Source organism: Schistocerca cancellata, chromosome 5 (genome assembly GCF_023864275.1).
Source record: "Schistocerca cancellata isolate TAMUIC-IGC-003103 chromosome 5, iqSchCanc2.1, whole genome shotgun sequence".
NCBI classification, from domain to species: Eukaryota; Metazoa; Arthropoda; class Insecta; order Orthoptera; family Acrididae; genus Schistocerca; species Schistocerca cancellata.
Window position 1 is genome coordinate 528,960,777 of NC_064630.1, and position 13,627 is coordinate 528,974,403.

Here is a 13,627-nt window from a genome sequence, read left to right on the forward strand (position 1 = left end):
CACGTACACAGTCCAACATTGGCCCATCGTCACTTCTAAATGCTCCATAAGCATTATGGAATACTATTTCCATCAGGTCGGTGCAACGTTGGACCTATCCACAAAACAGCTGTTGGCTCTAGAAATTACAAGGAGACACTGTCGTCAAAATATGTAAATAAGGATAACCATAAAAATTACTTCCATTGGCGTGACGATTCGCTGGCTGCCGTACGTTGCTATAAATGTGGGGTAATAAACCGTATCGGGGCAACGGCCTTGCCGTAGTGGATACAGCGCCTCACGATGCCAATTGAGGAGCTACTCAACCGAATAGTAACGGTTCCGGTCAAAGAAAACGATCATAACGACTGAGAGAGAGGTGCTCTTTGAAGGTCAGTAAAACTTTGAAGTTCCAACCCTCGCATTTAAACAGACCACAATAATATTCAATATTGACGTTTGATGAACAATATTAAATATTGTTTTTATCCCATCGCAAAAGATCAGATCAAAACAAATGGTTGAGGCATTTTATGTGATCATCAGCTATCCATGCACGAAAGTGCCACACAACATTTATACACTACTGGCCATTAAAATTGCTACACCAAGAATAAATGCAGATGATAAACGGGTATCATTTGCTCAAATATATTGTACTAGAACTGACATGTGATTACATTTTCACGCAATTTGGGTGCATAGATCCTGAGAAATCAGTACCCAGAACAACCAACTCTGGCCGTAATATCGGCCTTGATACGCCTGGGCATTGAGTCAAACAGAGCTTGGATGGCGTGTACAGGTACTGCTGGCCATGCAGGTACAGCTGCCCATGCAGCTTCAACAAAGATACCACAGTTCACCAAGAGTAGTAACTGCCGTATCGTGACTAGCCAGTTGCTCGGCCACCATTGACCAGAGGTTTTCAATTGGTGAGAGACCTCGAGAATGTGCTGGCCAGGGCAGTCGTCGAACATTTTCTGTACCCACAGAGGCCCGTACAGGGCTTGCAACATGCGGTCGTGCATTATCCTGCTGAAATGTAGGGTCTCGCAGGGATCGAATGAAGGGTAGAGCCACGGGTCGTAACACATCTGAAATGTAACGTCCACTGTTCAAAGTGCCGTCAATGCGAACAAGAGGTGGCCGAGACGTGTAAGCAATGGCACCCCATACCATCACGCCGGGTGATACGCCAGTATGGCGATGGCGAATACACGCTTCCAATGCGCGTTCACCACGATGTCGCCAAACACGGATGCGACCATCATGATGCTGTAAACAGAACCTGGATTCATCCGAAAAAATGACGTTTTGCCATTCGTGCACCCAGGTTCGTCGGTGAGTACACCAGAGTACACCATCGCAGGCGCTCCTGTCCGTGATGCAGCGTCAAGGATAACCGCAGCCGTGGTCTCCGAGCTGATAGTCCATGCTGCTGCAAACGTCGTCGAACTGTCCCTGCAGATGGTTGTTGTCTTGTAAACGTCCCCATCTGTTGACTCAGGGATAGAGAAATGGCTGCACGATCCGTTACAGCCATGCGGATAAGGTGCCTGTCATTTCGACTGCTAGTGATACGAGGCCGTTTGGATCCAACACGGCGTTCCGTATTAACCTCCTCAACCCACCGATTCCATATTCTGCTAAAAGTCATTGCATCTCGACCAACGCGAGCAGCAATGTGGCGATAAGATAAACCGCAATCGCGATAGGTTACAATCCGACCTTTATCAAAGTCGGAAACGTGATGGTACACATTTCTCCTCCTTACACGAGGAATCACAACAACGTTTCACCAGGCAACGCCGGTCAACAGTTGTTTGTGTATTAGAAATCGGTTGGAAACTTTCCGCATGTCAGCTCGTTGTAGGTGTCACCACCAGCGCCAACCTTGTGTGAATGCTCTGAAAATCTAATCATTTGCATATCACAGCATCTTCTTGCTGTAGGTTAAATTTCGCGTCTGTAGCACGTCATCGTCATAGTGTAGCAATTTTAATGGCCAGTAGTGTATTATTTATGGAAACAACGGAATGTAGACAGATTTCCTCTCAAGAGAAGCTACAAGCAAATTTTTACGGCCGCTTCCTGATGTTTGTTCTAACATGGTGTTCCATTACCACCTTGGAAGTCTATGCTACTTATCTTTCCACCTCTACATATACAGTGCATTCTCGATAATTTTGTTCAACTATTTCGATCTTCGTTTGCACCAACAATTTTTTATTTGACTTCTCTTTTCAGCAGATTGTTGGTTACTTCAAAATTTTCCAACTGTCTTGTCTCGCCCTGTAGAAAGAGTTTCTGTAGCATACCTTTATGCACGAGTGCATTATCCATGTTCGTCTAATACCTTGCCTGTCTGAATTATTTTTATCTTCCTTCTGTAATGCTCATAGTACTATTCTTTCATCCGGATTCTCCAGGTCTAAGTTATCCTTCAAAACAATGCTGTTTCTGATGTCTGATTTTAAAACACAGAATAATTTTAGAAGCTTGTTCTCCATGGTTTGGATCAATTTTAAGAACGGCCACTTGCAAGTATCACCAGAAGCAGCTGTTAGAATAATACTTTGTTTGCAACTTCGATCAGTCTACCTAACACCTCCGTACCGCCAACAAAGTTGACCGACTGAAATCGGCTATCGTGTAAAGAATACTTCTACGGCGACTTCTGATCATACTAGGGAAATGTTTTTATTATTTTACTTCATTGGCACCTAAATTTAATGTAATTTCGACTTCCCTTCTAATACGGAATGGTGAGGCGGAAAAGTGTCGGTGAATTAAGTATAACCGTTCGGTCTTCAGGCGGTTTCAGTTTTATCTTTCTAAGCCGGCTCTGAACGATTTCTCGTTCTTCAGTCGTCAGCGGAATCTTACATTCAGATGGTGTTTCCCACGAGGGGCAGGACAAGATGGAATTACGCACGAAAAGCAAGAGATCAAAAGATTGGATTGAGCCACTGTTAAATTTGTGGTGGGGTAGTTACGCAAGTATTACGTAGGGCCACATCCCGAATCAGTGCACGAGGAAAAATGAAAGACACAAGAAACATCAAAGACTCGACAGCTCCCTCAAGCAATAAACCTGATTTATTGACATTCTCCCACAAAGGAAGTACTGTTACAGGCATAATATTTCGTCTGCCACATTCAGGATAATATATGTTTCTATTGCTTATTTATTTATTTCAACTAATCTCATATTGATCCGTTCCACTTGTGCTGATTCTTTAGTTCTCTTTTTGCTCCTAAACAAGGAACACAGTTCAGAGACTACTTTCCTCATTGTCATGTCACGAGTGTTGCCTCTGTGTGAGAGCTAACGTGAATGTTACACAATGAAAGTAGAGTGAAGGATAATTCATAGGTAAAGAAGGATTCGATGTAGAGTATCATTCGCTGCTGCTATGCCGAAAGTCATCGGAAGCGTCAGTGTCGACGTATTGTGGTATTGTCAAAACATCATACCAAATGTTTAAACTATTGGTCGAGGTGTATCTTTGTAATGCACATTTTTAGATCTGTTTTTACACCATGAAAATGCTTCAACGCAGCTGCGTCATTGAAGGCAGGTGCAACCGTGGGCTGTGGCGAAACTATGTAAAGCTTTACCAAGTTCTTCTCTCAGCCATAGGAGAGGAGAAACATAGTTAAAACCAATCGTGGAAGAAAATAGTAGAACTAGTCCTTAAAAATGAAGGAGCACCATAATTAAAGACAGGTATCGAAGAACATTTTCGGGAGAAATTATGTATTACCAGAGTCCAATAGCCATATATCTTTTTAATAATACTGTAACTGGAAAGGTGATATCGTCCCTAGGATGCAGCGATTGCAATACTGTTGGCGAAAAGGAAGATCAGCGTTAACATCCCGTCAACAATTGATTACAGGCGATGCAATACTGTTAGTTAATTTGTCTCTGGATCAAAAGGTATCTTTATTAACATGTGATTGGTTTCAAAGCTTTATGCAGCATCGTTTACAATTTTTACAGAAACCAGATGGCAGTTATAAGAGTCGAGGGACATGAAAGGGAAGCAGTGGTTCGGAACGGAGTGAGACAAGGTTGTAGCCTATCCCCGATGTTATTCAATCTGTATATTGAGCAAGCAGTGAAGGAAACAAAAGAAAAATTCGGAGTAGGAATTTAAATCCATGGAGAAGAAATAAAAACTTTGAGGTTCGCCGATGACATTGTAATTCTGTCAGAGACAGCAAAGGACTTGGATGAACAGTTGAACAGAATGAACAGTGTCTTGAAGGGAGGACATAAAATGAACATCAACAAAAGCAAAACGAGGATAAAGGAATGTAGTCGAATTAAGTCGGGTGATGCTGAGGGAATTAGATTAGGAAATGAGACACTTAAAGTAGTAAAGAAGTTTTGCTATTTGGGAAGCAAAATAACGGATGATGGTCGAAGTAGAGAGGATATAAAATGTAGACTGGCAATGGCAAGGAAAGCGTTTCTGAAGAAGAGAAATTTGTTAACATCGAGTATAGATTTAAGTGTCAGGAAGTCGTTTCTGAAAGTATTTGTATGGAGTGTAGCCATGTATGGAAGTGAAACATGGACGATAAATAGTTTGGACAAGAAGAGAATAGAAGCTTTCGAAATGTGGTGCTACAGAAGAATGCTGAAGATTAGATAGGTAGATCACATAACTAATGAGGAGGTATTGAATAGGATTGTGGAAAAGAGAAGTTAGTAGCACAACTTGACAAGAAGAAGGGATCGGTTGGTAGGACATGTTCTGAGGCATCAAGGGATCACCAATTTAGTATCGGAGGGCAGCGTGAAGGGTAAAAATCGTAGGGGGAGACCAAGAGATGAATACACCAAGCAGATTCAGAAGGATGTAGGTTGCAGTAGGTACTGGGAGATGAAGAAGCTTGCACAGGATAGAGTAGCGTGGAGAGCAGCATCAAACTAGTCTCAGGACTGAAGACCACAACAACAACATGCAGCATCATCAACATAAAAAGCTTGACTACGAGTATGAAGTCAATATCATTTGCAATAACACAAGCGGCACCTCTGGTATTCGTGGCAAAGTGTTCAATTTCTGAAGGTGGTGTACAAAGCATTTAAATTGTTACGTTAATAAAAATATTTTACGATGGAAATATTAAATTTTATGTTAGCGACATTGTAGCTCGAATGAAATGTCAGCAAATAAAGAACACATCCAGTCCATGACTTAGCTGCGCTGAAATATTTTGAGGGTTTAGAAATGAAACCATTTGTGTTTCGCAAGGGCGACCGACATAAACAATGAGATGAACAGCATATCGGAAAGTGATGGTGAGCGGATTCCGCTGGATATGTAGCCAAATCGAAGATAAACAGTAGCCTCTTTGATCTGTATTTTGACGGTCGTCTCGATTCTAGGTTAGTACTGTTTAACCGCCAGATTCGCGAATAGACAAGTGTCAATTGCAATAAACAATAGTTGTGCTCGGGTGCGACACCTACCTGCGAGCAGGAGCACTACGGAGGCGGTGTAGAAGAGGCGACCGCGGACCATGGCGATGCGGGCGGGCGTTACCGCTGCAGCTGCGACTGCGGCGCCATCGCCCGCGTGCGGCGTGCGGCGTGCTCTGGGCTGGGCGGCGCTCGCACTCGCAGGGCTGGGTCTTCCGCGAGCAGCGGCGCTCCGGAGGCGACTGCCAGTTGCCGGCAGAGGGCAGCTGGGCGACGGCCGGCGCCCGCCGCGCGCACTGCGCACGCGCCGGCGTCGGGCCGAGCAGTGGGGCGCGGTCGATAGCTGCACGACTCGGGCGCCGGGCCAGCCCGGGAGGAGCGCGTCTGCCACTGACCACTCGTCCACAAGTCGCGCTCCCGCAGGACCGAAGTCTGCGAGTAGTTGGCACCTCGCACACAACATCCTGCGGGTCGTTAAAACCGCGGTAACATGAAAGCAGCGCGCAGTCAGTGTCAAATTGGTGGGTAGTGTACTACGTTCATTGCTCTGCTGTCTCAAAGCAGGTACGAGTAACGCCTGCACTGCAGAGGTAACGCCCCTCCATCCAAGCATCAGAACCCATGGTGACACTGGCAAGATAGCTGTCTATGAAATACTGAGCTGGAATATTGCTGAAGAAGTAAGATCTGATGATACTGGGTCATGCTGGTTCCACCTAGATGGAACCAGCTACGAGAGGCCTCATCCAGTCTGCGGGTGTCTGCAAGAGCTCCTGGGTTTGGAGCCTGTGCACCAGCACTCCATGTGCCTGTGTAATTGTTGGAGTGGCTGGTGCCAACAAGAATGAACCACTTCTATGTGCGTTCATCTGGCCCCTGAGCATTTCGAAATGCTCCTGGGCTCAGGGCCTCCACACCATCTTACAACATGCCTCTCCAACTGCCAGAGTGCCAGCATACCAAATGCTTCACCAAATTCCGGAGCAGCTGTTGCCACCGAGAGGGTACCACTTGCGGGTGTCTCTGTCTGGTCTCTGGCCATTACCAACAGCTCTTGGTTTTGGGTCTGGGTGCAAGCATTTAATGTGGTCGATCAACTGTCCAAGTAGCTGCTGGCACCAAGAGGAGTTCCTCTGTTGGTGCCTTCATCCAGTGTCTGGGCATCTCTGTGGGCGCCTAGGTTCAGGGCACACGTGCTATCATGGCACATGAGTGACCAGCTGCCTGACAGGTTGGTGCCACCAAGAAGGAATCACCTGTGGATGCTATCATCCAGTCCTTGGGTATCTCCAAAGGCTCCTGTGTTTGGGTGGTGGTGGTGGTGGGTTTGGGGAAGGAGACCAGACAGCGTGGTCATCGGTCTCATCGGATTAGGGAAGGATGGGGAAGGAAGTCGGCCGTGCCCTTTCAGAGGAACCATCCCGGCATTTGCCTGGAGTGATTTAGGGAAATCACGGAAAACCTAAATCAGGATGGCCGGACGCGGGATTGAACCGTCGTCCTCCCGAATGCGAGTCCAGTGTCTAACCACTGCGCCACCTCGCTCGGTGCCTGTGTTTGGGACCTGCGTACCAGCGCGCCATATGCCTAACCAACAACTGAAGCGGATGGTTCAGAAGAGAGGACCACCTGTGGGTGCTTTTGTCTGATTTCTGGGCATATACAACGGCTGCTGGCTTCGGCGTCTGGACACCAACAAACCCCATGCCTCACCAACTGCGGTAATGGATGGCTTTCCAACATACACATCTCCTGCCACCCGCCGGCCAGAGTGGCCGAGCGGTACTAGGCGCTACAGTCTGGAACCGCGCGACCGCTACGGTCGCAGGTTAGAATCCTGCTTCGGGCATGGATCTGTGTGATGTCCTTAGGTTAGTTAGGTTTAGGTAGTTCTAAGTTCTAGGGTACTGACGACCTGAGAAGTTATGTCCCATAGTGCTCAGAGCCATTTGAACCATTTGCTGTCAGCCAAATGCGTGATATCAGTCTAGTGTTTACAAGGCCATCTCAGCTGATACCACTTAGCTAGGGCAGCATTCATGCTGTAGCTAACGATTCCACCGTATGCTATACATGCAAGCAGCTGCTGTCTGCGAGTTTTCGCATCTCACCATGTCGTCGTCATCAACATCTGTATGAAACTCTTACTGAATAAAGAATAAAATGGATTATGTTGAGCACCACAGCTGATAATAATGTTAATGGTTAAGAAAAGCCACCTCAGATGTAATATTACACACTTCTTGGGTTACGAACGGTTTTGTTCGTTGAACTTCTTCAGGTTATCTGCACTTAAACAAAACAGAAAATTAATCTAAAACTACAGTATTTTAACGAATAAATCTTGCAATTAACACTGATAACAGCCTAATAATGAATTCCCATCGACATGTGCTGAGGTCGGGGCACAAATGACCTAGTTACCGTACGTAATGTTAAAGACCAAATACAAAAACACTGGTCATTAACATTCTGCCAACCGCCCGGCGGAAGTATGGCGAGCAGACACGGCATGTGTCCTGACGGGTCAGGACCACACCATGACAGAGCTAAACGTATTATTTGGCCTCTGTCGAGTGAAATAGGTGACTGTGCGATAGCAATTGTTACATTCAATGACAAAACTTTAAGTACTGAACCAATATTAAATAAAGTAGAATCAAACGAAACAATTTTAAAGTAGAAATGAACGAAAGTTACCAACACCATTATGTAGAAGAACAAGGGATCATGTGACAGTGTTTACACCAAACCACAATGTCATTTGACAGCTATGACACTAAGTCAATTATTATAAACTAAAATTCCAAAGCAGTTATTTAAAATATATCAGGAACGATAATTATAGTCTCGCAAACGATCATACGTTGGAGAGCGATATGCATAAATGCAGATAACGGCAGTATCGCGCACACGAGGTATAATAGGGCAGTGCATTGCGGAGCTTCATTTGTACTTAGGCGAGTCATGTGAAAAGATTTTTGACGTGAAGTTACGGTCGCACGACGGACATTAACAGACTTTGAATGCCAAATGGTAGTGGCAGCTAGAAGCATGGAACATTCCGTTTAGGAAATCGTTAGGGAGTTCAATATTCCGAGACTCACAGAGTCAAGTGTGTGCCGAGAATACCAGATTTCAGGCATTACCTCTCACGACGGACAATGTAGTGACCGACGGCCTTCATGTAACGACCGAGAGCAGAGGCGTTTGTTTGCGTAGAGATGTCACTGCTAACAGAAAAGTAACATTGGGTGAAATAACCGCAGAAATGAATGTCTGAAGTACAACGAACGTATCCGTAAGAACAGTGCGCCGAAATTTGGCGTAAATGGTCTATGGCAGAAGCCTACTGACACGAGTGCCTTTGCTAACAGCACCGCATCACCTGCAGCGCCCTTCTTGGGCTCACGACAATATGGGTTGCGCTCTAGACGGCTGTAAAACCATGGTCTGGTCAGGTGATTCCTGATATCAGCTAGTAAGAGTTGATGGTAATCATTGAGTCTGGCGCATGGCCCACGTAGCCATGGAGTCAAGCTGTCACCAAATTACTGTGCAAGATGCTGGGACTTCATAACGGTGTGGACTGCGTTTACATAGAGTGGAATGGGACCTCTGTCGGAACTGAACCGATCGTTGACTGGGAATGGTTACGTTCGGCTACTTGGATACTACACTACTGGCTATTAAAATTGATAAGATGACGTGCTACAGACGCGAAATTTAACCGACAGGAAGAAAGTGCTGTGAAATGCAAATGATTTGCTTTTTCGAGCATTCACACAAGGTTGGTCCCCGTGGCGACACCTACAACGTGCTGATATGAGGAAAGTTTCCAACCGATTTCTAATACACAAATAGCAGTTGAGCGGCCTTGCCTGGTGAAACGTTGTTGTGATGCCTCGTGTAAGGAGGAGAAATGCGTACCATCACGTTTCCGACTTTGATAAAGGTCGGATTGTAGCCTATCGCGATTGCAGTTTATCGTATCGCGACATTGCTGCTCGCGTTGTTCGAGATCCAATGATTGTTAGCAGAATATGGAATCGGTGGGTTCAGGAGGGTAATACGGAACGCCGTACTGGATCCCAACGGCCTCATATCACTAGCACTCGAGATGACAGGCATCTTATCCGCATGATTGTGTCGGATCGTGTAGCCACGTCTCGATCCCTGAGCCAACAGATGCAGACGTTTGCAAGACAACAACCATCTGCACGAACAGTTCGACGAGGTTTGCAGCAGCATGGACTATCAGCCCGGATACCATGGCTGCGGTTACCCTTGACGCTGCATCACAGATTACCCTTGACGGTGCATCACAGATAGGAGCGCCTGCGATGGCGTACTCAACGACGAATCTAGGTGCACGAATGGCAAAACGTCATTTTTTCGGATGAATCGAGGTTCTGTTTACAGCATCATGATGGTCGCATACGTGTTTGGCGACATCGCAGTGAACACACATTGGAAGAGTGTATTCGCCATCGCCATACTGGCGTATCACCCTGCGTGATGGTCTGGGGAGCCATTGCTTACAGCTTGTTCGCATTGACGGCACTTTGAACAGTGGACGTTACATTTCAGATGTGTTACGACCCGTGGCTCTACATTCGTTCCCAGCGAAACCCACCTATTTAGCAGAATAATGAACGAGCACATGTTGCAGGTCTTGTACGGGCCTTTCTGGATGCAGAAAATTTTCGACTGCTGCCCTGGCCAGCACATTCTCCAGATCTCTCACCAACTGAAAACGTCTGGTCAATGGTGGCCGAGCAACTGGCTCGTTAGAATACGGCAGTCACTACTCTTGATGAACTGTGGTATCGTGTTGAACCTGCATGGGCAGCTGTACCTGTACACGCCATCCAAGCTCTGTTTGACTCAATGCCCAGGCGTATCAAGGCCGTTATTACGGCCAGAGGTGGTTGTTCTGGGTACTGATTTGTCAGGATCTATGCAATCAAATTGCGTGAAAATGCAATCACATGTCAGTTCTAGTACAATATATTTGTCCAATGAATACCCGTTTATCATCTGCTTTTCTTCTTGATGTAGAAATTTTAATGGCCAGTAGTGTATACGCAGCCATTCATGGACTTCATGTTGCCAAACAACAATGAAATTATTATGGATGACAATGTGGCTTGTCACTGGATGACAATTGTCGTGAGCGAATGTTTTTGCCACACAGACCACCCGACATGAATCCCGTTGAACATTTATGGCACATAATAGAGAGGCCAGGTCGTACGCAAAATCGTACGTAGTGAACACTTTAGCAATTATGGCCGGCTATACAGGCAGCGTGGCTGAATCCTTCTGCAGGGTACTTCAAACGACTTGTTGAGTCCATGACACGTCGCGTTGTTGCAATAGGCTAGGCAAAATGAGGTCCGACACGATATTAGGAGATATCCTATAACTTAACGTAGTTACAAAAAAAATGTATTTTCTTCGAAAATGTAAAAGGACTAAAGCAACGAAACTGCTATGATCACAAATAGGGGTACTCTTTTATTATATGTAATTACCTCATTGAAGGTTGTATAATGATATACGATCCCGCTGTCTTTTTTTCGGGGAGATGAAAGATGTAAGATAGTATTTCCCCTAGGGTATTTACTGCAAGAGCAGTGCATGTTGTTTTTAATTTATTACTTCAATGTATTGTCGTCTCATGAGCGATAGCGACATGGACGACAGGGTCGTAGTAAGGCGACATGGACAGTAGGGTTGTAAAGAGGTGATATTACTATCTATCAAGTAAGGCGACGAACCGTCCAATGCGGACTCTGTCGTCGTTTCCTCGATCAGATTGAGGGATGAATATAGAGGGTGATTCCCTTGTCTTTCCATACGTCCTGCAGGCTTGATGTTAGAAGAGGGCGAAGTAGTTCATTTCTTGTGCAGAGTCGTGCAGGGATTATACCGGACACGGTAGAACTACATGAAATACCCTCCGTAGCGTGGCGTTCTGTGTCTTCTAGAGAAAGCCTAGGTGGTACTTAGTGGAGCTGCCCATGCCTTGCATGCTTATTCTGTGATGGGGCGGACGCAATTCCGAAAGAGTGTGAAGCCACAGTGGACTGGCAAGGTGGATCTTTCATGCAGGAGGGGGTAGCGTGAGCCAAGTCGTTGCTGCACCTTCCGTTTAATATCGTGTACATGCTTTTGTCGCGTGAGTGTAGGGTCAAGGGTGACGCCGAGGTACTTTGCGTCATCGGCCCATTGTACAGGATCGCCTGGCCGAACGGTTCTAGGCGCTTCAGTCTGGAACCGCGCGACCGCTACGGGTGCAGGTTTGAATCCTGCCTAGGGCATGGATGTGTGTGATGTCCTTAGGACAGTTAGGTTTATGTAGTTATAAGTTCTAGGGGACTGATGACCTCAGATGTTATGTCCCATAGTGCTCAGAGCCATTTGAACCATTTGAACACGATCGCCGATGAGCTGCAGTTGTGACATCACTGAAAGATGTATCTTGGGGAATGGTACAGCTTGACTTAGACACAGTGAAGCCTATCCCACATTTCGCTGGCCGATCTTTAGGTCTGTGCAAGTCTCCTGCAAGTGTCGCTGTATGAGTAGTGGCCATCGACTACTCTTAAGGAGGATTGTGTCGTCCACGGAAACTGCCCAAGTAACTTGAAGTGTCCTGGGCAGATCTGCAGAGTGAGTAGTGGATCAGCCTGATGACAGATCCTTGTGGGGCACGTACCTCGATGTATCGAACAGTAGAAATGGCCACATCTGCTTTGACTACAAACATTTTCCCTGGGATAACTTTCCGTCAGCTGAACGTAGTGGTGAAAAGTTTGTACATTAGGCCTGTGTGTCAAACTCTATTAAATGCTCGCTTCACATCCAGAAAGAGGACACTAAAGTATTCCCTATAGCTTAAGGCAGTCGCGATCATCTGAACTACTCAGAGTTGAAGTGTGGTTGAGTGTCCTCCTCTGAATCCAGATTGTTCCAGAGGTAGTACTCCATCTTCTATAAATATCTTGTCATGGTCAGAATATCCTTGCATGGTCGTCGGATCATCCATTGCAATTACACTATAAGTGTTACTGAGCTCTGCTGGTAGTGGTGCAGTCGCCTGTTTTGGCTGAGATGCATTATTCTTAGGCGGTTTGGTTGCTGGTTGCAAAGGATGGATGTGCGTCACTAGCTGTCTGAGGGGCTACCCTTAGCGGCCTATTGTAGCCGAAGTGTAGCCAAGGTCCATGCTTTCTTCATCCTAATCCGTGTCGGAATACCAGTCGTTGTGTACATCCATTTGCTGGGTCGGTTGCCGCTTAGGTTCCTATTGCCATTGCCGTGTCGTCGTAGGGGGGACAACCGACTCAGTAACCTCTGCCGTACTGTGCGGTCGAGGCAGCTACCTCGTTCGGCACGAAAATAGGGCTTCAAGGTCATCTCGTCATCTTACTGCATTGCCAGTTTTTTTAGTGATAATTTCAAATGTTCGTAAAAATTTTAAAAAAAATTGGGTAGCTCTATTTTTAGTCTAGAATATGATGGAGTACTTTCCAAAAGAAAATTCTCACTAGCTGCTAGGGAAAAAAATGAGAACTAACGTTACAAGAAATTTTGGAGGAAAATAATTTTATACTTCAACCTGTGGTAGTAACAGAATCAGTAATGTAATTGGACTGAAAAAAAAAATGAATGCCAGCCGTGGTGGCCGAGCGTTTCTAGGCGCTTTAGTCCGGAACCGTGCGACTACTACGGTCGCAGGTTCGAGTCGTGCCTTGGGCATGGATGTGTGTGATGTCTTTAGCTTAGTTAGGTTTAAGTAGTTCTAAGTTCTAGGGACTGATGACCTCAGATCTTAAGTCCCATAGTGTTCAGAGACATTTGAGCCATTTGAAAAAATTGAACATCCTCAAAGTTTACAGATGCAAATGCTGAGTCTTTTATTTCGGAAAGATAAAAGTATCCTGAGGTAAAAAATAAAATTTTATAGGAGACGTGAAACTGTGCCGACTGCATAGTAAAAATGTAGTCGCTGATGAATTTTCTTTCTGTAGGACTGGAACAAAGGTCTCGCGAGAAAGCTGTTAAGAACACCAAAAAACTATTTTTGGTAACATTTCAACATCATTATTGTATCCTATCACGTACAGAGGCAAATTATTCCCAAGATATTTTGAGCGCAGTATCACGCGAGTCGTTGTAGGCCGCCGCTAAGAGTTT

The 13,627-nt window shown here is 45.6% G+C and overlaps 1 protein-coding gene across 2 annotated transcripts in view; it reads right to left on the reverse strand.

Moving 5' to 3' along the window:
- The window catches only part of LOC126187791 (zwei Ig domain protein zig-8-like), a 185,548-nt gene extending 179,905 nt beyond the window's left edge, over nucleotides 1–5,643 (reverse strand). For both annotated transcript variants that reach the window (XM_049929064.1, XM_049929063.1), the window contains exon 1: nucleotides 5,474–5,643. In XM_049929064.1, coding sequence (XP_049785021.1) covers nucleotides 5,474–5,525 — 52 coding nt within the window. In that variant the 5' untranslated portion in view covers nucleotides 5,526–5,643. The remainder of the gene's footprint in view (nucleotides 1–5,473) is intronic.
- Between the last annotated feature and the right edge of the window lie 7,984 nt (nucleotides 5,644–13,627).